The sequence below is a fragment of the Odontesthes bonariensis genome, chromosome 24, assembly GCF_027942865.1.
Source record: "Odontesthes bonariensis isolate fOdoBon6 chromosome 24, fOdoBon6.hap1, whole genome shotgun sequence".
In the NCBI taxonomy this organism is placed as follows: domain Eukaryota; kingdom Metazoa; phylum Chordata; class Actinopteri; order Atheriniformes; family Atherinopsidae; genus Odontesthes; species Odontesthes bonariensis.
Genome location: NC_134529.1, coordinates 27,352,278 through 27,379,462, shown reverse-complemented (window position 1 = coordinate 27,379,462; position 27,185 = coordinate 27,352,278). Strand labels below are relative to the sequence as shown.

At 42.7% G+C, this 27,185-nt stretch overlaps 1 protein-coding gene across 1 annotated transcript; it reads left to right on the top strand.

Annotated features, from left to right (window-relative positions):
• l1td1 (LINE1 type transposase domain containing 1) lies at positions 1–26,917 on the top strand. Its single transcript, XM_075459072.1, has 2 exons — positions 1–1,267; positions 26,319–26,917. The coding sequence occupies exons 1-2, from the start codon at positions 1–3 to the stop codon at positions 26,915–26,917; spliced, it is 1,866 nt and encodes a 621-aa protein (XP_075315187.1).
• The last annotated feature ends 268 nt before the right edge of the window (positions 26,918–27,185 follow it).

The window sequence follows — 27,185 nt, the reverse complement described above, 5'->3', positions numbered from 1 at the left end:
ATGTCCAAAGTCACTCAGCCATGGTCCGGCAGGCAACAGCGGCAGCTGACTTACATCTCAGAGTTCACGACGGACATTGCACACCTTTCTGGGAAGCACAACCAGGTTGCAGACTGCCTCTCCCGTGCTGTTGCGGGGGCGGTCCACCTCGGTTTGGACTACGGCAGCATGGCAACGGAGCAGGCCACAGACCCGGACGTGCAGGCTTGCCGTTCATCCGCTACTGGGCTGCAGCTTCAGGATGTGGCATTCGACGACGCTGGCACCACTCTGCTTTGCGACATCTCTATGGGCTCCCCTAGGCCTGTTGTGCCTGCGAAGTGGAGAAGGCCTGTTTTCGACGCCATCCATAGCCTCTCACACCCCGGAACCAAGGCCTCACAACGGCTGGTGGCAGCAAAGTTTGTGTGGCACGGACTTAAAAAGGACGTGAGGGACTGGGCGAACACCTGTGTGGAGTGCCAACGTGCCAAAGTACACCGCCACACCAAAGCGCCACTGGAACAATTTCAAGTGCCTGAACGACGTTTCGACCACGTCAACATCGACCTAGTTGGCCCACTTCCACCCTCGCAGGGTTACACTCATGTACTCACTATGGTCGACAGGACCACACGGTGGGCAGAGGCTGTTCCACTGTCATCCATAACATCAGCGGACGTGGCACGGGCATTTATTGGCACCTGGGTGTCCCGTTTTGGCGCCCCTTCAGACATTTCCTCAGACCGTGGCGCTCAGTTTACCTCCGAGCTTTGGAATGCTGTCGCAGGGAGCTTGGGAGTTAAACTCCACCGCACCACGGCCTACCACCCCCAGAGCAATGGCCTCTGTGAACGATTTCACAGGTCCATGAAAGCCTCCCTGCGTGCCAGCCTGAAGGACAGTTCCTGGGCTGACAAGCTCCCATGGGTCATGCTGGGCATCAGGACAGCGCCGAAGGAAGACCTCCAGGCCTCCTCCGCAGAGCTGGTCTACGGTCAGCCACTGCGGGTCCCCGGGGATTTCGTCCCCAGCACCACGACCCCTTGGTCAGCCACACTCCAGCGCTCCAGCCTGTTAGACAATGCCAAGCTGTTTGCTCCACTTGCTACCTCCTGCCATGGTCTACCAAACTCTCACGTCCCCAGTGGCCTACAGTCTGCTGGGTATGTTTTCATTCGTGTGGATGGGCACCGCGGACCTCTCCGTCCTCCTTACGAGGGCCCTTTCCGTGTTGTGGAAACTGGGGACAAGCACTTTGTGGTGGACATTGGGGGCAAACCGGAGTGTATTTCTGTGGACCGCCTTAAACCAGCTCACCTTGATCTGGCCAGGCCAGTTGAGTTGGCGCAGCCCCCCACGCCGTTGATATTTTTTCTCAGGTTTTCTGTTAGAGTGAATTCTGGGGGGGCATGTGTAGTGCTCTCAACACTGACGGCATAATTCACTTTCCTATATGTGTTCTGTTATCTGTTATGTTGTTGGTTCATCGTCTTTAATGTTGTGCGGTTCATTGTCTTGAATGTTATGATGCATTTAATAGTTGCGGTCTCTTTAAGAGATCCGGTGACGTTTCATGATAACAGCTGTTCTGTTGATGCGCGAGCTGTCAGTTGGAACTGTCAGTTTTTGTCAGTTAATAAACGCGACTCACAGAGTCTTAATGTGAGAAGTTTTCGGCTCATCTTTTCGCCTAAAGGCAACTTCCACACTGAAGGGTTTGCTAACAGCTGTCACACATAAATAATTTCATTAGAATGAAAATGGATTTGGGGCATGATAAGTTACATCTTTGGTCCATTTCTATTGACTCTGAGGTCGTGTTTGTTTTCCTTTTATGTACCGGCTCCAAATGAGTGGATTTGACACTGTCTCAGTCTCTGCAGCTTTCCTTTCAGTTGCCTTTGTAGCTGTATAATGAAAAGTCTCTTCCCACTGTGAAATTTGAAACAGTACAAAGTTATCCCATCTCTTTTCTTATCTTGCTTCTGCCTGTTGAGAGGCAAGACAAAATATGGGTCACCACTTTAACAGCGCTCTCAGTTATTTTATCAAATGTTGAGTTTCTGTCTCAGTCACATAATTGCAATTTATTTATATAAAACAAGAAGACACTCCTGTTTTATCACACGCCATGGCTTCTCTTCGTGCCTCCAGCTAATGCATGTTTGCTGTTCAAAAGTCTGAGTTGTTGGATATTGATAGAAGTAGTTAGAAAAGTAATAATAGCGTATGCAATCTTGTGGATGACTGTCCTCAATGATGTGGCCCTGACAATCTGTCCCCTGTGAGTCATTCAGTGCATTTCTGACAAGCACTTTTTATGGGAATGATTTTCTAATTATTTGTATGATCATATGTGTTTGGAACTTATGGGATTATTTGCAAATTTTGTTGTACTTGTATAATGACAATAAAGACAAGTCTAAAATCCCAAGAAGAGCTTGATTTATTTACACCTGCAGGCAATACATTCACAGAGTGAAGCGGCAAAATGAATTAGGTGAAACTGAAGTTTTCATAAAGGTTTGCAGCGTTCAAAAGCTCCAGTGGGAAATTTCTGCACTCGCAAGCATCACAGCTCTTTTTCCAGAGATCTGGTTTTTATTATATTCATACACAGTAGATGGATACAGATGGCAATCGAAATGGTATAGTTCATATAGTGATAACAACTTGCTGGTTGATCATGCTATCAAGAAAACGCACATGCCAATGTGAAATGCGAGCAACAAAAGGCCCACTGGGACCATGTAACTTGTACACTGGAAAAGCAGGCATCGAGGCAAGTGCATGACAGTTTACACATATGAGGCATTCAGGAAAAACACAGATTTATGTGGCTGCCATTCCATGACAGAGGCCTTGAGATAATTGGAATAAAATATATTTGGTGCACATCCATACTACCAATTTTTACTCATATTCCGGCTCACATGGCTGGGAGTACGTCTCCAATTACACAATTGTCTTAAGAGGATGCTATTCACCCAGCAAATGGGTATGCAGAAGGGAGTAATTGGACTCAGCTTGCTGTGACCTGGACCTTAGCAAACAGTGTGCAAATGTGTTGAATTTGAAATGACTTGTGATTGATAGATGTACTGGGTGTCTGGGGTTCTTAAATATATTCTTTACAGTTCGTCAGGGTCCAGTATATATGGTTGGCATCACACCACTGAAATGCTGCAGTGGACTGCCTGTGTGCTGGTACTCTTACAGTCTCGCAATCTGACAGATAAAGGAAATTTATTTGGTATTAGATTATCCGAAGCCTATGTTTTGGTAATAAATGGGTGTTTTGCTCCTGGTTAACACCAAATTTATAGATTAAAAGGTAATCAAAGCACTAAATGAAGACTGAGGAAGTTATAATGGAAGAGGAAGAGGAATTGGTAAATGGTAAAGGGACTGTACTTATATAGCCCTTTTTTCTAGTTGACCATGACATTTTGCACTGGAGCAGGGTACATTATCCAGCTGAAGAGGCCGCTGCAATTTTTCATGATTACCGTTATTATCTTTATCTTAACATGCTGTGTTGTGCATCACAAGGAATGCGTGCTCGGGTTGTCTACTGGCCTGAACAGGACGCAAGCACTGCTATTCCTACATCAGTACTAATCAGGTGCAGGCTGCAGCACTGCTGAACTTTAACAGCCACATTAAATCAGTAACATCAGCAGCTTTTTACCATCTAAAAAACGTTGCCAGAATCAAATGAATAGTGTCTAAACCAGACTTAGAGAGACTGATCCATGCGTTTGTCTCCAGCAGGTTAGATTGTAACGGCCTGCTCACTGGGCTCTCTAAACGGGCTGTAAGACAGCTGCAGTACATCCAGAACGCTGCTGCTCGAGTCCTGACTAGAACCAGGAAATGCGACCATATTAGTCCAGTGCTCATGTCTCTGCACTGGCTTCCTGTCGCTCAGAGAATAGACTTTAAAACAGCTCTGCTTGTGTACAAGTCTCTTCATGGTCTAGCACCAAAGTACATCTCTGACATGTTAAAGCCATATGAACCAACTCGGGCTCTGAGAACCTCAGGGAGGGGTCTCCTGCTGGTGCCCAGAGTCAGGACTAAACAAGGTGAGGCTGCGTTTCAGTTTGATGCTCCTGACATCTGGAACAGTCTTCCAGAAGATGTGAGACAGGCCTCAACTCTGACAATGTTTAAATCCAGGCTGAAAACAGTTCTATTTAGTGGTGCATATGACACCTGAAAGTATTTTATCTGCACTCTTCGCTTTTAATTTAATTAATTCATGATTATTTTTATGATTTTATTTGCCTTCTTGTGATTTTATGTAGCTGTAAAGCACTTTGAATTGCCTTGTGTATGAATTGTGCTCTACAAATAAACTTGCCTTGACAATGGAGCTCTTGCTAAGCAGTATTATAATGTTGACTATCAACTCAATAAATCAACCCAGGTTCTTCAACTCGGGATATGTGTGTGTACATGTAAAATAGGTAGAGTTGGCTTCATTTGCAATTTGATCAACTTGTGAATTAAATAAACTGCACACTCATGTAATGTATGAGAGAAAGGCAAAGAAATATTTCATATCTTGGTGATGATTTTGATTAATATAGTCATAAATGTTAGTTCCAAGTCTTTAAAGGTCACAAAGACCAAGCTTTAGAGTAATCAATCCCTGTTTAAGGCTACATAAACATTCCCTCCGGCTGATGCATCTCTAATAAAGATGCTTCTGAGTGACAGTCAAACAGCGTCATCTATCTGTTACTCCAGTTGGAGTTTGACAGACTCTCACTCAAGCACCAATCATTTTTTATATTTTTTCATATTCAAAAAAATTGATTGGTTAGGTCATTGTGTTTCTACATGTGTTGATCTCTTATCTCTAAACCCGTTCTGGGGCAGATCAGGTTTCCAGAGTAAGCCACCATGGTGATACAACCTGGTAAGAAGTGAACCAGCTTTGTGATACTGAAAACCCAGAGCTGAACCTGAAGTTGTCTCACTAGTCACTAATCCTGCTTGGCAGCACAGGCCCCTGCTGAAGAGCAGGTTAAGTTTCGAGATAATGAGCTCAACAAAGGGAGAGGACAGTGTTTCTTGGTCATCTTCTCAAATGGCTTGGTTCAAAGACAAGTTATTTCTGGATGTGTTTCTGAGCTCATGCAGTGATTTTTCTCTGTTTTAGACTACATAAGCATTCCCATCTTGACATATCATATGCTTCTCAGAGAAAGAAGGAGCACATATTAAACTTGATGTTCTAAATGCTCTTTTTATCATAATGTTTCCTTTGAACTGGTTTAGTGGCTCTTAAATAGGCATAGAACTATTTGTGATTTCAAGGTGTAGCACAGTTTTGAATAGTCAGTTTCAAAATCCCTTAAAAAAAAATTCCATCTTACTGTCTGCAACAGGAGTGTTTCTTTCTGACTCAAGGATGCAGGGATCCCAGGTCGTGTGCTTCGTAAAGTGACAATCCCCTTCTGGTTAGTGGGAGCTGTCAGTCAGCTGTGTATAATGGCTTAAGGAAGAGAACTCTCCGAAGTTAGACAGCATCCGTGGCGTTGCTTTAGGAGGGAAGCCACTGTGTCTCTAATTAGTGGTACCATGACTCATTTTTATTTCTCCTCATTGTTGCTGTATTCCAAATATGCTTTGTTTCTTACAGCTTGCTGTTTTCCTTTCCATCTTTGTGATAGTCTTACTTAACCAGTCTTACTTGCATGTCACTATCAGTGCTATAGAGCAGAGCCTTAATATTCTGGGACAGGGGAGGGAAAGAAAGTTACTGGTTCTGTCCCAAACTCTCCCATTGTCAAGGTCCCCTTGAGTAAGATACTAAACCACACGTTGTTATCAGTGCATATAATGGCATGTAAGAGCATGACTCTAAATAGTAATTGGACTTGAAAGTACAATATATATACGCAGTCCATTTACTGTTGATGTATTTGTTTCTTTGAACTAGTACAAGCTTGTACAATCTGGTTTTGCATTAAAAAAATACTGCAGGGCATTTCTTGGTTCATTTTGGTGTATTATATTGAAAAAAAAACCCCCCCTCACCAGATATTTTTCTGTTGCCAAAAGGTTAATGGTATAAAATGACATGGGGAACGTCCCATTAACAGAACAATAGAGAATGGTAACAAAGAAGTATTTACTTTTTATTTTTTAACACTTAACATACTGAACAAACAGAACATTTTTAACACATTATGACATGATAAACTGAATAGTTCCTCATGTAGCTCTATTTTCATCTCATTCTGTGTGAAATTTAACGAAGCAATTGCTTTGAATCGTTAAGCAGAGGTGTACCTTGCACTTTCCGCACATCACCTTGGGTGTTCCTGTGCACCCAGGAACCCTGCATCTTCCCTTTTTCTCAGACATTTTGTCCAAGCGGACATCTTGGTTGGGGATGGGAGCTGTTGGTCCCTGCCTCCTCTTCTTCTCCTCATATTGGTGTGTGACTCCACTGGGTCGCCCTCTCTTTTTCCCCTCTTTCTCAAATTGGCACAGACTTTGTGCCATCTGGGATTTAAAGGCATAAAGGGCCATGTGGTCACCTCTTGCCAGGAATCCAGACGATAGAGTAGCCAGCCTGTCACCACCACCAAGTCAACCAAATGAAAGACGAGGCGGTGATACCATATTTTTGACCTGATATGTATGCGGTACAACGCAATCAAGGAATCAAGCAAATCAACACCCCCCATGTGTTGGTTGTCTGTTGACACAACTGCAGGACATGCCACTTGAATGACTTTTTGTTGCCGTTTGTCCCATCGGTCAACCTGGGACATGGGCTGAGCTCCTTAGTACGTACTGAGGAGGGTAACAGGCCTGTTGTCGTACCACCTCACGGCATACAACTCAGTGGAGCCAACTAATGCCATTTTTTCTTGGAAGGACCCACGGCCAGCCTTTTTCAGATCCTCCTCCTTCACCATACAACTGCCTGGCAAGCGGTTTAGGCGCACCGTGCCCACACAATGGATGCCTTGCTGCGCCAACACATGCATTAGTTTGACGGAGGTAAACCAGTTGTCGAAAAAACATCTTGAAATTTTGATGTCTTGGGATTGGTTCGGCTAAACGAAGCACCACATTCCCACTTGCCCCTATATCTGCCAATTCAGGTGGATGTACAGCTTTTCCCACATACACCTCCAAATTGTCTGGAATGCCATTGGATCCACAAAGAAGTAGAAGTTTGTACCCCCACTTCTTTGGCTTACTGGGTAGGTACTGCTTAATTCTGCTTTTCCCTTTGAAAGGTACCATCTACTCATCGACACACAGCATCTCCTGCATTGGAATTTCTCTCAACTTGGGCAGGATATGATCGAGGAGAGGGTGAATCTTGTACAGCTCATCAAAATTGGGCATCCCTCGTGTAGGGTGGCTGTTGTTATCGTTGAAATGGAGACATCTCTTGATAGTCTCCCACCGCGTAAGGGACATCACATCAGCAAATTGGGCAACACGTGTACTGCGGCTCCAATACATTCGGGTTGCTGGGAGGCGGAAGAGGGACACATACATTACTGTACCAAGGAACTATTCAAGCTCATCAACTGTAAGGTTAAGTGGCTTGGCTGGATTTAGTTGCACACTGTACAAGTTGGTTTCTTGAACAACGGACTCCATTAAATCATCTGAGAAAAACCTCTTGAAGTAACGGTAAGGAGACTGGATATCGCCAGATTGTTGGAGAATGCCTGTCCATTGGGGATATTCTGAAGCGGCAAGGGTATGTGATGTCTTCCATCTTGGGGTCTGGTTAGAATTGCTTCCTCCCTGAGGTGGATAATTTTCTTGATCATCATCCTCACCATCCTCAATGGCCTCATCCTCACCATCCTCAATGGCCTCATCCTCACCATCTTCAATGGCTATAGAAATGATAAAAACAGGAAATAACAAAATATAAATTCTCCAGCCCTGTATGTGTACGAAACAATACTTTTGTTGTAACTTTTGATGCTCGTTGACACCTGGCAATCTATTCTTTCAATTAACTTGTTTACAAATCAGAGAGCATTCACAGTCAGTAGTTCACACCCTATTTTTCCACTTCTGCTCAAACCTTGTTCTGCATTCTGCTCCTCATCACTGGCATTGCTGTCTACCTCACTGTCCTCACTGTCAGATGGGATTTCCCTAACATGCTTCCTAACATGATCCTTCTGCTTTCGTCCATAGAACACTCTTATGTCCATTTTTTCTGTCAAAATGTGTACAATACGTTATTACAATTAATAAAGCAGTTAAATGTACTAATTCCCACCATTTGCAGTATAAAAATACATTGCATGTGAGTGATAACTCAACCACACACAAAGAAAGCAATGACAAACAGGACATCAAAAAAATTACCCCTTATCGCACAACGTTGCCTTTTGGCAACGAAAAGAAAAAGTGTATTTCTAAATAATTACAAAGTGAAAAACCTTCTTAAAACCTTCTAAAAGTATTCTTTGCACCTTTATACATACTACAGTATTTTTATTTAAAGTTTTTATCAAGTTTAATTCCATTAATCATGCAAATAATCTGGAAACCCAAATAAACCCAAACCACACTGGATTGTGATTTGATGTCTTATTTAGCATTCTGATTGGTTTTGATTTTTTAAAGTGACATGCATGTGGGACTTGAAGAAACATTGTGTTGCCAAAAGGCAACGTTGTGCAGTAGAGGGTTAAGGAAGAGAACTCCCCGAAGTTAGACAGCATCCGTGGCGTTGCTTTAGGAGGGAAGCCACTGTGTCTCTAATTAGTGGTACCATGACTCATTTTTATTTCTCCTCATTGTTGCTGTATTCCAAATATGCTTTGTTTCTTACAGAGCTTAATGTTTTCCTTTCCATCTTTGGGATAGTCTTGCTTAACCAGTCTTACTTGCATATCACTATCAGTGCTATAGAGCAGAGCCTTAATATTCTGGGACAGGGGAGGGAAAGAAAAGCCGCTTTCGGACAGACCGTTCTAAGAAAATAGTTATCAGAACTACCCTCCTCGAATTTCGTTCTGATAACTATCCTTCCCCAGCGGAACTGTTTCAGTCTGCATTCGCACATGAGTCGGGACCTGATAGGGACTGATACGCCGCGCGCAGCCGTCTGATTCAGTGACGTGTTAGCCGTTAGCCGTTAGCCGTTTAGCGCTACATTCAAACACAAAACAAAACGGTAAAAGTAAGGAGAGTAGAAAAAACACCACCAAGAAGCTAATATGGAGAGTGGGGAGGCCACTGTGTTTATGGTCTGCATGATGGTGATATTAATCATGGACAATCACATCAGGCGTCTAATATCGAGGCTGGAAAAGCTCACAGAGAGTCAGGAGACAACACTTTTTTATTTCATGAAGGAAGAAAGGAGAGCAGAGCGCCGCAGACAAAGGAGACAAAGTGTAAGTTTAACTTATTGAACACCCGCCGGTTGTGTCTGTGTCATATGAGGAGACATTTCAGCCGTGATAGCATGACATGGGGCGTAGCTACTAGCTACCGACCACTACACACCTCCGTTAGATTCGTTCTATAGAACTATGAAAAGACCCGACCTCGGAGAAGGAACTAAATAGTTAAAGGAACTAAGGGAGAAAGCCCCGAGTTCCTGTATGTCCGAACACGGGAGAAAACGGCCCCGCGGATTAAAAGGTTATTAGAACTGCCAAAGGTTCCTACAGTCCGAAAGCGGCTAAAGTTACTGGTTCTGTCCCAAACTCTCCCATTGTCAAGGTCCTCTTGAGTAAGATACTAAACCACACGTTGTTATCAGTGCATATAATGGCATGTAAGAGCATGACTCTAAAGTAGTAATTGGACTTGAAAGTACAATATATATACGCAGTCCATTTACTGTTGATGTATTTGTTTCTTTGAACTAGTACAAGCTTGTATTTATGTTACAACAGAGCATGTTTGTACAAGTTTGTACTTTTACTTTTAAAGCCTCTAGGTCATTTTTCCATTTTCGTCAAATTGAGACCTCAGTTTTTGAATTATTCTGACTTTTTTTGCAGAGAACTGTCAATGGCATCAGACTTATTTTGCACATAAGCTTAATTGTCCCAAGAACATGAGTATCCTGTCAACCACATAATTAATGTTTGCTTAAAGCAGTGGTTCCCAAAGTGGGGGGAACTTTGGTTTATTTAGATAGTGAGAACACTATTTCTAAATCCTTTATATTCTATCACGTTACACTACACCAGTCTGTCAAGTATGTAGATGCATGTGCTTTATGTATGTACAGGAATGGTTGTATAAAGCCTTTTTTTCTCATTCTCATTTTGGATGCCATTGAACATTGTATTGCTTTGGCAAACTTTACCACATTCAGAGTAGCAATATACTTAGATTTTTATTCCTTGTAAAGTTCTTATTCATTTTCTAAACTGCAAACTTAGAAGTAATTTCCTCAGCACCAACAATCCATTCTTCCCACCCTGATGAGCTCAATGAGACTTAATTTCCTCTCCAGAGAGGCTCCCTGTTGGGTCATTGGACACAACCATCATTGTTTCTTATCCGGATCTCGGTCTGATGCCATAGTCAGCCTCAAAAGATTACATATATTAAACACAGAACTGCCTCTTCCAAAATCAATGTACAGTATATGGGGAAACCATAACTGAATTACAATTTTACTTTGCAATTTTCTGTCTGCTGGTAGTCGGCATTTTCGTGTCTTGCTGTTGCATGAAAAATGAAATGAAAACTTTAGCCCTATATTTCTGAATTCAGCAGTTTTAATTAACATCCTCATTTCTTCCGATTGACTGCTGGGATAGGCTCCAGCCCCCCCGCGAGCCGACCGACGGATTCAGTGGGTATAGAGAATGGATGGATGGATTTCTTCAGATTAAATCCCATATTATTACATAGTGAGCTGCATCTCCCAAGTCTGATGCGTTTTTTTTTTTTTTTGTCAGACAAATGGATTACTTATAAAAGTTGTATATTTTATAATATATTTTATTGAAGCTATTTATATCATCAACTAATATTAGCATTACTACTTAGATATTTACTGTATGTTAAGAATGATATTAAGATTGTTATACTATTCTGTCTGCATCAATAGGAGTAATACAAAAAAGACTAGCCATGCTTTTTGGTTTACAATGCATAATAGGTTTTACAGAGGGGACCTTTGATCAATCAAACACTTTTATTGCTGGACCACATGCAGACTAACACCCCATTAGTAAATTAGTAATTAGTGAATAGTAAATTATTTCTTTATCAGAAAGATAAAACTAGTTCTTCCAAAAGAAAATACTTCCTGATTAGGTTTAGATTTTTCTAAGGCTTAATTTAAAAAGCACTTACAATTACAAGAAAGCTCACCAAACAACTGACAACAAAGTTACAACAAATACCTGCCTCAGGCCTCAGATAACACCAATAGCCTGAAAACGCATGGACTCCACAAGACTTCTGAAGTTTTTGTTTTGTCGACAGCAAGACATCAACGGTAGATAATCAAAGTCCTGAAAATTGTCAAGTTGGGCCACCACTAATGAGGTTTTTGAGGTAGAGATCTGGGAACACCTTTAACCCTGTGATGTTAAACGAAACATTCCTGGAAGAAATTTTGCATAGGAGCAGGGTACATTAACCAGCTGTAGAGGCTGCCATGAGATGGGTGTGCATGGTCTGAAATAGGAATAAGGTAACTGGTATGTGTTAAAGAATTACCTGCGTGAATGTAAGGACTCACAGTTTGCCAGCAGAATATTGTCCAGAGTACTACACTGCTTCTGCTGTCTTGCCTTCTTCCTATAGTACCATCTCTTCCCCAAGTAAATGACAAACAGCAATCCACGTGATGTTAATGGTAAATGGACTGTACTTATATAGCACTTTTCTAAATTAGTTGACCACTCAAAGTGCTTTTACACAGCAAGCCACATTCACCCATTTACACATCCACTCATACAGCACATCTTCATCCAAACAATTCTACATTTTTATCATATCACACATTTCACACACCAATGAATGCATCGGAAAGCATCGTGGGGTTCACTGTCTTGCCCAAGGACACTTTGAAGTGTGATCTGGGAAGCCGGAAATCGAACCACCAACCTTTCTTTTGACAGACGACAGCTCTTCCTCCTGAGCAGAGGTGGGTAGTAGCGTGTTACATTTACTCCGTTACATTTACTTGAGTAGTGCCTCATACTGAAAGCATGTTTACCTTACAAAAAGTGCAAAACAGCAGCTACATTATGTGTCTTCTGTGTCAACCAGAACAAACGGACATTTTAGCAGAAACTCAACATCTAACTTGAGGAAACAGGTAGCGGTCAGTTTCCTAAATTCGTCTCCCCCTAGGATAGGCGAATGTTTGTTTTTTAGGTTACATATGGGTTACATATGGGTTACCATGGCAGACATCCCAAGTTCCAAAATCTCATTTCAGGGAGATGTTTATCAAACCCCCCCCACCACACACACACACACACACACACACGCACACATATTTTCTTTAATTAATTTACGCTTAATTTATTTTGCATATTTATCTATCCTATTTATTATCAACATATTAAATTGGGGATTTTTTTGAAGGCTTAGACAGGCTGGATATAGATAGTTAGATACTGTAGCTGGCTAGTTAGATATAGAACTACACAATTTAGTAACTAAATGTGTATTGATACTTTAAATAAGTCTTTGATACGTTTTGCTTTATTTTATAACAGCATTTAACCTACAGAAATAAAATGCAGATAATGGCGCGTTCAGCCTACCTCCACATGTCTTTTACAGTCAGTAAGTCCGCCGTGGGCAACACTGAAGTCACTGTTGCATACAGTGCACCTCGCCACGGTGTCATCATTCTTCACCTTGACTAGACATGGATATACTTTAGTATATTCTGCTGTAAAATGAGTCTTATATTTTCGTTTTTTACTCGAGGATTCACCCTTTGCCATTTGGCAGGATGCACAGTTTTTGAGTGGTAACTTAGGTGACTGTCAGAGAGTAAATCGAAGCCCTCCCACACCGAACCTTATTGGCTTATTTTGCTGACTAAACCAATCAGCACGCCCTCTGACAAGCAGTCGCCCTGAACGCTCGTTGAACAGAGCATCGCTTTGGACAGATACGCACAGGTTTCACAAGCAACCTCTCACACCCCTCTCTCTCTCTCTCTCTCTCTCTCTCTCTCTCTCTCTCTCTCTCTCTCTCTCTCGTGCCTGCGCATGGTGCACGAGTTATTGTGTTGCCTGCACGCTCTCACTCGCATTGAAAAAAAAAAAAAAACACTCCCTCGAATAGTCTAAAATCCGGGATATTTTATCCGACTCGCGGGCATCCGTGATTAACTATCAATATCAGGGAGACTCCCGGAAGTTCCGGGAGACTTGGGATGTCTGCCATGGAGACGGCGCCGCGGATGGCTGCCTCGGTACTTCGCTCTCTCGTGTTTTTTACATTTTTGTGCATTTGTCGTGTTTTCTGTGCTCCTTCTCTGGTCACTTACTCCAGAGAAGATCTCCTAAACATTAGTATAACCACCAGCAAAGTTTTTTCTTCGATTCTCATCGATCCGGAAAAGTTAACAGAACTACTCATTGGAGGAGCAGCAGCTCTCTGTGGTCTCCGCTGGAGACGCCGGACACATCGGGGGAAGCGAGCCGGCGCACTTGTCAGATTGCGGCAGCGGGGGTTTCGCACTGCGCTCCCGTCTATTCACCTGGCCAACGTCCGCTCTCTGGCGAATAAGGTGGACGAACTGCAGCTCCTCAACACAACCAACACGGACTTCAACAGATCTGCTGCCTTGTGCTTCACCGAAACCTGGCTCGGTGAGCACATCCCGGACACTGCTCTCTACCTGCCTGGATTTCACCTGCACCGAGCGGACCGCATAACGGAGCTTACGGGGAAAACGAGGGGAGGCGGAATCTGCTTTTACATTAACGAAGGTTGGTGTACTGATGTCACGGTCCTAAACAAATCATGCAGTCCTCAACTAGAAACACTCTTCATCAACTGTAAACCGTTCTATTCGCCACAGGAGTTTTCCTCGTTTGTTCTGGTCGGAGTCTACATCCCTCCTCAGGCCTGTGTTACTGAGGCGTTACAACACCTGGCCGACCAGATTAATAACGTGGAGAAAAAACACCCGGACTCCCTGCTCATTGTTTTGGGGGACTTTAACAGAGCAAACCTCAGCCACAAACTGCCAAAATATAAACAGCATATTAAGTGTCCCACCAGGGACACAAACACTCTGGACCACTGTTACACTGTTTTTAAGAACTCATATAACTCTGTCCCCCGTGCAGCCCTGGCACTCTCTGACCACTGCATGGTTCATCTTATCCCGACCTACAGGCAGAAGCTGAAATCTGCTAAGCCTGTGGTCAAGACGGTGAGGAGATGGACCAACAACGCCAAAGTGGAATTACAAGCCTGCTTTGACTGCACTGATTGGAGTGTTTTTGAGACTGCAGCCTCAGACCTGCATGAACTGACTGATACCGTGACATCTTACATCAGCTTTTGTGAGGACATGTGTGTGCCCACCAAAACCTTCAGCATTCAGCAACAACAATGCAATGTGAATTATCAAAACGCAGTTTTCATTTGTGAATGTCATCAGCCAGATTGAGATGATTCAAATATTTTGTCCCTGTGTGTTTTTAAGTTTAGGGAAATGTAGGGACTTACTTTGTTCAGAGAAGGAAAGTGAAACACCAGTAAAAGGTTTGCACATATATGAGTCAGTATGGTGAACCTGAAATTCTATTGCATAATAGATATGATCCGTTGACTCATAATAGAGTGTGTGATGATGAATGTAACCAAAACATGAAGACAAACAAAAGAAATGGTCCCAAACCTCAGCCAAGGGCTAACCAGATCATCAGGAGAAGCCCAAATCCCACAACCAAGGTGAAGACTACAGAAGCGATTGACACCTCCACACAGAATGGAACAGATACCATTCTAATTGGGGACTCTATAACACAGCATGTCAGAATGGCAAAGACGGAAAATATAACTTTTTCTGATACATCAGTCAGGGAACTGATAGATATTTTGCCGACCATTCTGTCTACTCATCCAGATGGCACGAGGATCATTGTCCACACAGGGTCTTTTGATATTCTGAGAAGGAAGACTGGCTCTGAGATCCTGAAGAAGGATTTTTCTCTGCTGTTGGAGAGACTGTGTCACTATGGAGCACACCGGGTCTCCATTTCTGGCCCCATTCCTACTGTGGGTAAAGGAATTTAACTTTTCAGCAGACTTCTTGGCCTAAACACATGGTTGTCAAATGCATGCATCGCCCATGGGATTAAGTTCATTGATAACTTTAATATCTTTTGGAACTGTAAGGAGCGTTTCAGACCTGATGGCGTGCATCCCAATCGAACTGGATGCAGATTACTTGGTGCACATTTACGTCATGCTGTTGGGACGGCAAACCCAAACATGACTGTACAGATTAGACTGAAGGACAGAGCAGCGAGGCAAACAACCCCCAGCCCTCCCCCCTCACCAGACCCTTTACTCCACATCACCCAAGGCCTCAAAAGGATGTCTCTATCCCAGCCAGGACTCCAGCGACCACCATCAACCAAGAAACGCAGGGCACCCCCTCCTCCTCCTCTTACATCATCTGTCCTGGCAGAGCAGGACACGAGGGGATGTGCAGGATGTTCAAGGAGCAGCACAACACCCAAAGTTCAAAACAAAGATAGCACTGTTCAAACCAAAGATACCATGCCATGGTGTGTTCAGGGTCCCTGCTATAGAAGTCCGACTTCTGACAGCTGTTCTGAGAACAAGCTGGGGCCCAATAGGATTCCCGTTTTAGTTAGCAAAAGAAGGAATCGAAAACAGTCAACCTGCTGGGTGAATTTATCTAATCTGTTAACGGTACCACGTACAACTCAGAATACAACAGAGACCAGTGTAAACTCCACAAAGCTAGCCTTACTTAATATTAGATCTCTGTCCAATAAGTCACTGTTAGTTAATGACTTCATAATTTCACACAATTTAGATTTTCTTTTTCTGACAGAAACATGGTTAAAAGAGAGCACAAGTGCTACTGTTCTTAATGAAGCAGCCCCCCCAAACTTTAGTTTTATGGATAAATGCCGAAATGGGAGGAAAGGGGGGGGGGCTGCCTTATTTAAAGATACATTCCAGTGTAAAGAGATCTCATTTGGTGATTTCACTTCTTTTGAATATCTGAGTTTTATTTTAAAGGGTGTTCCTAAAATCCTGTTTTTAATCATTTACAGAGCTCCAGGATACTGTGCAAGTTTTATTGATGATTTTTCTGAATTATTGTCTGTTATTTCGACTGATTATAACCATTTTATCTTGACCGGGGATTTTAACATTCACATAGATAATATGATGGATGGTACTGCCAAAGAATTTTCTTCTGTGCTGGACATGTTTGGTTTGTGGCAGCATGTAACAGAACCAACCCACCTTCGAGGTCACATTCTGGACCTGGTCATTTCTAAAGGTGTTGATATTTCTTCTGTTGTTGTTACTGATTTGGCCTTGTCTGACCATTTTTGTATTTTATTTGATTTACATATTACTCAGAATGTTCAAACAACCAGCTTCTTAGTTAAAGTGATACTCCGGAGTAGATTCAACCTGGGGTCATTTGAACCGTGATATCCAGCCAAGTAGCCCACCCGCAGTTTTTTCGATATTGGCTGAACATCAGTTATCCCGGATAGCTTCGTACAAGGGTTAATGGATCCTGGTCCGTATCTCCAAAATTACCACACTAAAATCACATGCCATGACACCAAACTTCTACAGTAGTACAAATATGGTCTGTACTCACCAAACGATGCATTTGGAAGTTTGAAAATAGTCCAGGAGTTTATTATTATCAACACAAGCCTGATAGCTTCTTTGCAGCTAAAGCTGCGTCAACGTCACTTCAGGGAGCTGGGAGCTTCAAAGTAAGATGAGGGTTGATCTACTACTGTAGACAACAAAGCAAGGCTGCTCAATTTCTCCATTGATAAAATAATTTCACAACTCTACAACATAAAAATTCATAAAAAAAACATGTAGAATATAGCATATACTTTGTTGTCTACAGTAGTAGATCAACCCTCATCTTACTTTGAAGCTCCCAGCTCCCTGAAGTGACGTCGACGCAGCTTTAGCTGCAGAGAAGCTATCAGGCTTGTGTTGATAATAATAAACTCCTGGACTATTTTCAAACTTCCAAATGCATCGCTTTGTGAGTACAGACCATATTTGTACTACTGTAGAAGTTTGGTGTCATGGCATGTGATTTTAGTGTGGTAATTTTGGAGATACGGACCAGGATCCATTAACCCTTGTAGGAAGCTATTCGGGAGAACTCAGTAACTCAGCTGATGTTCAGCCAATATCGAAAAAACTGCGGGTGGGCTACTTGGCTGGATATCACGGTTCAAATGACCCCAGGTTGAATCTACTCCGGAGTATCACTTTAAGAAGAGGTACATCAATGAGAAAACAAGTGCTAAGTTTAGGGAGGCCACAGCTATCTTACCAACAATGACCGCAGAGTCTGTTGAAGGAATGCTGGATCATTTTAACTTGAAAATTTTTAATGTAATGGAAGCTGTTGCACCAATAAGAATCAAGAGCACCTTGATCAAACAGAAAACCCCATGGAGAAACACCACTACGGTCAAAAACCTGAAAAGAGAATGCAGGAAAGCTGAACGTAAATGGAGGAAAACAAAGCGTCAGATTCACTATGAGGTTTACAAAGAAAGCCTGCGTAGTTATAACAATGAGCTGTGCAAGGCCAGACAGCTGCAATTATCTGAAATGATTAATAAGAATGTCAACAAGTCTCGAACACTGTTTGCTATGGTTGAAAAACTCACAAATCCTCCTAAACAGTCAAACCCAGACCTCCTCTCCACTGAGAAATGCAACGAATTTGCCAACTATTTTAGCCAAAAAATCAAAACAATTAGACAAAACATTAACGCAACACAGACAAACAAGAAAACTATTCCGTGTCTAAAACCTAGAAATAACTCTGACGTTATGTCACAATTTAATATTGTTAATTTAGAAATCCTAGAGGAAGCAGTTCAGCAGCTGAAATCAACAACTTGTTCTCTGGACATAATACCATCCCACTTAGAAAATGATCTCCTACAAATAGTTAACAGCTCATTGGCATCAGGCATTTTTTCCAACTCACTAAAGACAGCTGCCATTAAGCCACTCCTAAAGAAGAGAACTCTAGATGCCTCTATGATGAACAACTACAGACCTGTCTCTAACCTCTCTTTTATATCTAAGATTATTGAGAAAGTTGTATTTAACCAGCTCAACGACTTTCTGAATGAAAGTGGAAGTCTTGATAACTTTCAATCAGGCTTCAGACGTCATCACAGCACTGAAACAGCTCTGGTCAAAGTGTTAAACGACATTACGTTGAATACTGATTCTGGTTATGTTTCAGTCCTGGTCCTGTTGGACCTCAGCGCTGCGTTTGATACTGTAGATCACAGAATCCTGTTGCACAGGCTGGAAAACTGGGTTGGACTTTCTGGAGCGGTCCTTAACTGGTTCAGGTCCTACTTAGAAGGCCGGAGTTATTTTGTTACAATTGGCAGCTATGAATCTGAGCGAGTGGCCATGACTTGTGGAGTCCCCCAGGGGTCAATTCTTGGACCTCTTCTGTTTAACTTGTATATGCTCCCTTTGGGTCAGATATTGCAGAATTTTAACATCAATTATCACAGTTATGCAGACGATACACAACTTTATGTGTCTCTGTCACCGGACGACTGCAGCCCAGCAGACGTACTGTTTCAGTGTCTGGAGGAAGTAAACACCAGGATGAGAGAAAATTTTCTACAATTAAATGAAGACAAAACTGAGATCATTCTGTTTGGTAGCAAAGAGAAGAGGGTCAGCGTTGGTAAATATCTTGAGACTCGGGACCTTATAATCACTGAGCGAGTTGGTAACCTCGGAGTGTTGATAGACTCAGATCTGACTTTCAGCAGCCACATCAAAGCTGTCACCAAGGCAGTTTTTTACCATCTCAGAAACATCAACAGAATTAAAGGTTTCCTCTCCCAAAAAGACCAGGAGAAACTCATCCATGCATTCATCTCCAGTAGACTCGATTACTGTAACGCTCTTTTAACTGGACTTCCCAAAAAGAGCATTAAACATCTGCAGCTCATCCAGAACGCTGCTGCTGGAGTTTTAACCCGGACTAAGAGATCTGAACACATAACAGCAGCTTTAAAATCTTTACTCTGGCTTCCAGTCAGTCACAGAATAGATTTTAAAAGCCTGCTGATGGTTTACAAATCCCAGAACGGTTTAGGTCCAAAATACATCTGTGATATGTTCAGAGAATATAAACCCAGCAGAGCTCTTAGATCCAAGGACTCAGGTCAGCTGGTCCAGTCCAGAGTCCAGACTAAACATGGAGAAGCAGCATTTAGCCGTTATGCTGCAAACAAGTGGAACAAACTGCCAGTGGAGATTAAACTTTCACCAAATGGAGACATTTTTAAATCCAGGTTAAAGACATTTCTTTTCTCATGTGTCTATGCATGAAATATCTTTTAACTTATCTAGACTGTTGCCTGTTTTTAAATTCATTTAAATGATTTTATTTGTTTCTCTTTATATTCTTTTATGTATTTTTAATGCTTCTTCCACTCCCTGCTGCAATGCTTTTATTTTATGTGAAGCACTTTGAACTGTTTTGTACATGAAATGTGCTATACAAATAAATTTGATTTGATTTGATTTACAATTGGAGGGGATCCATAGGAATGAACAACAGCCTGTACAATTAATGTTAAAGGTAAAATGTATTTTCTGCTTGAAGCTCAACTGTAAGGAGAACCAGATGATGTATTAAACTGAATTAATTCCATGCAGTGAAATCAAACCTCTTTAGCTTGCATATCAAAGTGTTTTTTTAAGTGGTTTCTGTGTACTTCGACAAGTATGTTTCCAAGTTTGTCTGTAGCATTTGAGTTTTTTCAATTATTTCCACAGAAGCAGGCCATTTCAAGCTTTTATGTGTTTATATATTGCTTTTACACATAGATGTATGCTGCGGGGTACAGTGACTACAACTTTGTGTTGGTGTTGGAAAATGGGCAATTTTCTACTTGGCTTATAGCCTCTTCTATAGGAAGCATGGTTATAAGTGACCTCTGCTTGACAGTTTTGCTGATGTGCCTGCTGAGGTCGGCATGTATAAATTAATTTCAATTTCCTTTATTACTTTCAGACGTCACCATAAATTTGCTTCAAAGTGGACCTGACCTGATGGATTCTTTTACTTCCCCACAAGAAGAGGTTACACCCAGACACAATGTTTTTGACATAACTTGTGATTAGCAGCATAAGAGTGAGGGGAGTAATGGAGCTAATTGACCAGGGGTCCGTTTCACGTAGCAGGTTCAACCAACTCTGAGTCTATTCCTGATCTCTGAGTTGATCTACTCTGAGATAGAAAACCCTGAGTTTTTGGTTCCAGAAACGCTGATTTGAGTGAGGTTAATCAACTCTGAGTAAGTTCACATTGAGTTTAGCGCGTGCACCACAACTTTAAAAAGCCAGCATCAATGGAGCCCCGATTCAACGAGTCACCTTGGCAACGGGGAAGAGGAGGGGCTACGTTTTTTACCAACCTCGAATTGGAAATCTTAATGCGCTCATACGGCGAGTTTCAATACGTTTTTAGAAATAAGTGCAACACCTTTGCAGCAGCAAAAGTGCAAGTTTAAATGTAGTCCTTTGCAATCACAATAATATTACAGGGAAACTGCCCATTCATTTATTTCATTTAGGTGCAATCCCGCAGGGGAGAAGCGCTCTTGGCAGCAGTTTAAGATGAAATATAAAAACATTGTTCAAACAGGTGAGACCTCGGCATGGAGGTACCTCATTTTGATCATGTTTTACACTGTAAAATAAATATTAAGTGGCTATTTGACTGTGCAGTTATTTTATTCCCAACATAATGCTGTTTTCACACACATAAACTATGTCTTCTCATCTATATCATCCATCCATCCATTATCTATACACCGCTGAATCCGTCAGTCGGGTCGCAGGGGGGCTGGAGCCTATCCCAGCAGTCAATGGGCAAGAGGCGGGGTACACCGGACAGGCCGCCAGTCCATCACAGGGCCACACAGAGACAAATGAGACAAACAACCATGCACACTCACAGTCACTCCGAAGGACAATTTAAAGTCATCATCTATATCATGTTCTGTTAAATAATTAAGCCTATTTAAACTAACACAGACTTCTACTGAGCCAAACAGGCTAGAGTTACCCCTCTTTCTCGGGGTTGAGTTACCTCCCTTTGTGAAACGGAAAACTCAGGGTTTCCCTCATTTCAGGGTTAACCTACTCAGAGTTTTCACTAAACCTGCTACGTGAAACGGACCTCAGGGCTCTGTAGAGGAAATGCAGGTGGGTCCTCACAAAAAAAAAAGAAATTTCAGTTTCTATAAACTCAGCTTTTGAAATGCTGGGTAAAAACTTGCCCATTCAATGTTATTTGTAGCGTCAAGCCCCCCATCCAAAAAATTCCTAAACCTTCAGAGAGCAGAGAGTACTACCTCCCAAGCTAAGACTAGAAAAACAAGTACGGACCACCAGTTTCACTGCGACATCCATAATCTGCATTTTCTGCCTCCAGTGTAGCCTAACTCCTGGCCAATTCCCACCTTCTCCAGTCTTACAGCATAACTCGCCACGACACTTACCATGTAATACGCGAAACTACCCTAACTTCCGAATCAGTGTATTGAATGAAGCACTGTACCCTGCACTATAAACAAATATGCTTTTGCTCTTTGCTCATGGCAGTTGTGTATGTACACATGTCAGCGGACAAGCTTCACCCTTATTCCAGGGATTTCTTATGTTTTGTCTTACAGCCTTGTATGATTCGGAATAAGAATATGTTGAGAAATGGACGGAACAAAGTGTCCCTGACATAAAATAACAGAGTTCCACTGTTTTTTCTTATTCACGTTCAAGTTCATGTTGTTCCTTCTGTTATAAACTGTTTCATTTAGTTTTAATATTTTGTTGTGAGCAGGTCGTTTTTCTTAGTCAAATCAGGGAAGTCAGTTTCAGTTGACAAATGTTATGGTAAATTGGATGTCTGCTAACCTTTTGTCTCTTAGATGACACCTTGTTGTAAATCCAATGTCTGCAGACTATTCGTCTCTTGATTAACACATAGAAAATAATCATTTGAATGACCATTGTTACCAGATTCTACACCCTTCCCCAAAGTGCGAGACTCTCCCCCATGGGGAGTGGCAAGGAGACAGTTTGAATAATACACACCTGAAAGAACAAAGCCCCTTCCTCCTGTATAAATGCTTTTGATTCCCCTTGTTCTGGGTCTTTTCTCACCATGAACGCTGAGTGGTGAGGACTGACCTCTTTTGCAGAAGAAAATAAACACGTGGCCGGCTGGCACTTCTCATCAGATGTAATAGGAAGGTAAGCAAAATCTTACTAGGGAGTTCAAACAAAATTCCACGACACAAATGCTCTTTTAGTCACAAGTCAAGTGGAAAAGGTTGTTGTAATACTACTACTGCTTTGATTACCCTCTGAAGCCTCTTCCTGTCTGCCTCAGTGAGGGTCCCAGCAGGCTCTCAATACAAGAGTAGTAGAAGGTCTTCAGCAGTTTGGTGTCTAGATTGTTCAATCTGAACAATGTGGTGGTCCTCCTCGCTGTTGGGCCCATGTCAGGATTGCTGGAGATTACACCCTGACATAGCCTACAGTTAAGAGTGAACATTTCAGACCCTGTAATGTGACCTTGCATTTTGCTCATTTGAAAACAGCCAAAAGGTTGCAGGTGTGCGGACAAAGTGGAGCACCATTTTAATGGTTTGAATATGTTAAAACAAAACAACTCATGTCTGTGTGGCATGTGTTTAACTAATGGCGCTTTTCCACTAGCTCACTTTGGCTTGGTTCGGTGCGCTATTGCGTGTTTCCACTAGCACGCGACCTGCAACCGGGACGATTTTCCGTATCACCTCAGCTCTGGTTCCAAGCGTGCCGAAGCGTTACTAAAACGTGACGTCAGCCGACTGCCTTCCACTGATTGGCTGATGAGTGTCGTCACTGGAAGCGTCATAATGTGGATAATAAAAGCTAGCGTTAGCAACCATTAGCTTACCTCCAAACGTCGTCTTTTTGAAGCTCGTAACAAAACTCTCCGGTACTTTTCAATACTGTTTTGTCTGGCGGCCAGGAGTCTTCTCTGGCTCTCTTCTCTGGCTTTCTTCTCTTGCCTTCTGTGCGACAAAAAGCCACAGGGTGAGCAGCAACACGCGCAGCCGTGGTACGACAACCCTGCCCACGTCGAGGTGGCACGAAGCATACTCGTTTGTAATGGAAACACAACCAAACCGAGCCGTGGCGAGCTAGTGGAAAAGCGCCATTAGTTACCTTTAAAAAGTAATCTGATTATTGATTACTCCTTTAAAAAGTAACTTAGTTACTTTACTGATTACTTGATTTAAAAAGTAACTAGGTTAGATTACAAGTTACTTTATTAGTTACATTCAGCAGCTGCCGACAACACCCCCCCGCCGCCTCAACATAAAAATGACAACCAGTTTTGCCAATACTCACTTTATTGGAAGTGCATTTTTAACAGTAACGTCAACAATGTATCTCCTGATATTTAAAGTTGAACAACTATTTCCTGAAAAAAAGTACATGTTTTGATAAAATATAAAATAAAGACAGTCTCTCTTGACTTCATTTAACATAAATACTTGTTTTTATAAAATATAAAAAAAAGACAGTCTCTCTTGACCTGGCATACCTGTGGTGCGGGGGAAGAGACAGCTGGCCATCACTTTCATTCTCAGCTGAGAGGATTTCTGACAGATCTAAAAAAGTGACATCATCATCATCTGTGGGGGTGGACTCTTCCTCCTCCTCTCATCATCGGACTCTTTGACAGGCTGATAAACTTTAAATGCCTTCACAAAATTGGATCCATTATCAGTCATTGTTGCAGCTAATTTGTTGAGTAGTCCATATGAAGAGTGAATGTTTTCCATTTCTGCACCAATAACATCATACGTGTGTCTACCGCAAATTCTCCTACATGCCAATGCAGCCTTGTTGTGCTCTAATGTGGATCTACTGATCCAGTGGAGCGTTACTCCCATATAGCTTCTGTTGTTAGCAGTCCAAATATCCGCAGTAGGTGACACAAAGTCGACCTCATTCAGCGCGGCCTTCAGATTTCTCTCCATCTCTGCATACTCCTTCTCCAGGTAAGAAGAAAAAGCTACTCTGTGAGGCAGCTCGGCACTGATAGTAGTGGGGATCTTGTTTATTATGGCACGAAACGAGGGTTAGTCAACCGTGTTTAAGGGAAGCATTTCCTCTACTACATACTGCCCGACCAAACTCTTCAACTCTCCCCCACTTACTAGTTTTGTACCGAAGTCCAGCTTTTGTTTTTTGGGTGTTAGCATTTAGCCTGACTACGTCAGACTCACGATTCTAGTCAGAATGTGAGTCTGATACCGCTCAATAGAGATTTGGGTATGGGGCGTGTTTCAACCGAACCAGGAGAAAAAATGCCTCTTCGCTCAATTGGATAGACCTACAACCAATCAGAGCAACGTAGTATGTGACGTAGATTAAGCAACACACACTTGTTGTAGGAAGGACAGCAAAAACATCTTTTCTATCGATAAAAGCCTTTATCGCGTTCCTCTGTTCGTCTTTCAAAATGAATGCAATGTGGAGATCCTGTAGAACAGACTCGATGGCAGAATCTACACACCCTAGCTCTCCAGCGGCAGCCATGTTCAGCTCTTTAGTGACGTAGTCGATAATGTCCCTGTTGATCATCTGTCCATCATCGTATAAAGCCCGCCCTGGCAATCTGATTGGTCCGACCAATTCTTGGTCGGGCATAATGATTTCCCAACTGAGCAGAGCCAGACCCAACTTCCCGACCAAATCTTTTATGGGCGGGGCTAAGTTCGGCTGGCACCCAGGCTAGTTAGCATTGACACCTCAAAGCAAAAAAGTCCATGGTACAAAACTTACAAATTCACTCCAGACTGTGTAACAGCTATGCTGGTCAACAGCACAACATCTTTAAATATCTGATTTATCATTCGCACCTGATAAAACATCAGAGCGATCCGGTTGTTACAAATTTAGGGGTCAAGATGGATGCTGGTCTTAAGCTGGAAGCTCACATTAGAGCTGTTGTAAAATCCAGCTTTTTTCACTTAAGGCAGCTAGCCAAAGTTAAACCCATTCTTCCTAGACAGCACTTTGAAACAGCAATCCATGCATTTGTGACCTCACGGCTGGATTACTGTAATGCACTATATATAGGCGTCAGTGATTCATGCATTTCCCAGCTTCAGAGGGTTCAGAATGCTGCTGCACGACTTTTAACAGGTACACGAAAATTTGACCATATTTCCCCTGTTTTAGTTTCTTTACACTGGTTGCCAGTATATTTTAGGATTCATTTTAAAATCCTTTTATTTGCTTTTAAAGCTCGTAATGGCCTTGCCCCCCCTTACCTGTCTGAGCTGCTAAATTCCTACACACCCTCCCGTTCTCTCAGGTCAGCTGACCAGTTGTTTCTCAGGGTCCCGAAGACAAAGCGCAAACTCAGAGGGGACCGTGCTTTTTCTGTGGCAGCTCCCAAGCTATGGAATAACCTTCCTTTGGACATAAGACAGGCCTCTTCACTTGTTGTTTTTAAATCCCAACTTTGGCTTTTGGCACAATCTGAGATGTTTGACTTCGTTTTATTGTGTTTAGATTTTAATTACTTTAGTACTGCTTTTATATTTGACCCTTTTATTTTATGATTGTGTATAGCACTTTGGTCGTGTGGGTGTTTTAAGTGCTTTATAAATAAAGTTGGTATGGTATGGTATTTGTTTATTTCATGGAGATGAATGAACTCATAAAAAACATTGATTGTACTAGTTTTAAAATAGCTGAATTACCTTCAAACTATCCGCCTTTTTATACAGATGTCCAAAGACAACTCAACCCTTCCTTCCACCGAACTTCCGGTTGCGTAATGTAGGAGACGAGATCTCAGCATCAACAGAAAGAAAATGATGCGACTCAGGCAGCCTCTTCAGCTAAGATGACCGATACGCTAACTGTTGATATCCTAGTGCAGGAACTGGGGAAAAGTAGAGAAAGCCTGTCTGCAGAATTGAAAATATATCTTTCAACATCCTTGGAAACTTCCCTCGCCCCTATAAGAACATCTCTGGACTCCATTGAAGCATCCTTGGATTCGCACAACCAAAAGATAACAACCATAGAGAACACGCTTACCACTCACAGCGATGAATTAGCCGAGATAACAACTATACTAGAGCAGCTTGAAAAGGCTAACGCTGTATTAGCATCCAAAGCAGATGACCTTGAGAATCGATCCAGAAGACAGAACCTAAGAATCGTTGGCTTACCTGAAGGCACAGAAGGAAGCTTGCCTCTAGACTTCGTCTCGCAGCTCCTACAAGCAGTTATTGGAGACGATATATTTCCAAAGCCACCGGAGCTTGACAGAGCACAACGAACACCAGCTCCAAAGCCGACTCAGGGGCAACGCTCACGGGCGCTTATTGTCAGATTCCACCGATTTCAGGACAAAGAGCGTGTTCTGTGCTGGGCCAGGTCGCAGAAAGGGGATATAAAGTTCAACGACAACAGGATCCTGTTCTTTCCTGATTTTAGTGCTGCCTTGGCCAGGCGACGGGCGGCATTCAGAGATATCAAGGCTAAACTCTACAAGGATGGAATCGTGTTTGCACTTCGCCATCCAGCCCGTCTGTGTATTACCATTGACGGGAATAAACACTTGAAGAGCCAGCTTCAGTAGCCGAGGATCAGACCGCCAAGGTCCCTGCCTTCGGCTGCCGCCCAACTCACACTGCACCCGACCCCCATGGCCCCTCCCACGGGTGGTGAGCCTGTCGGAAGGGGGACCCGTGTCGTTTCTTCGGGCTGTGCCCGACCGAGCCCCACGGGGACAGACCCGGCCACCAGGCGCTCGCCGGCGGGCCCCACCCCTGGGCCTGGCTCCAGGGGGAGGCCCCGGTGACCCGCGTCCGAGCAAGGGAACACGGTGTCCAAAAATATTATTCATC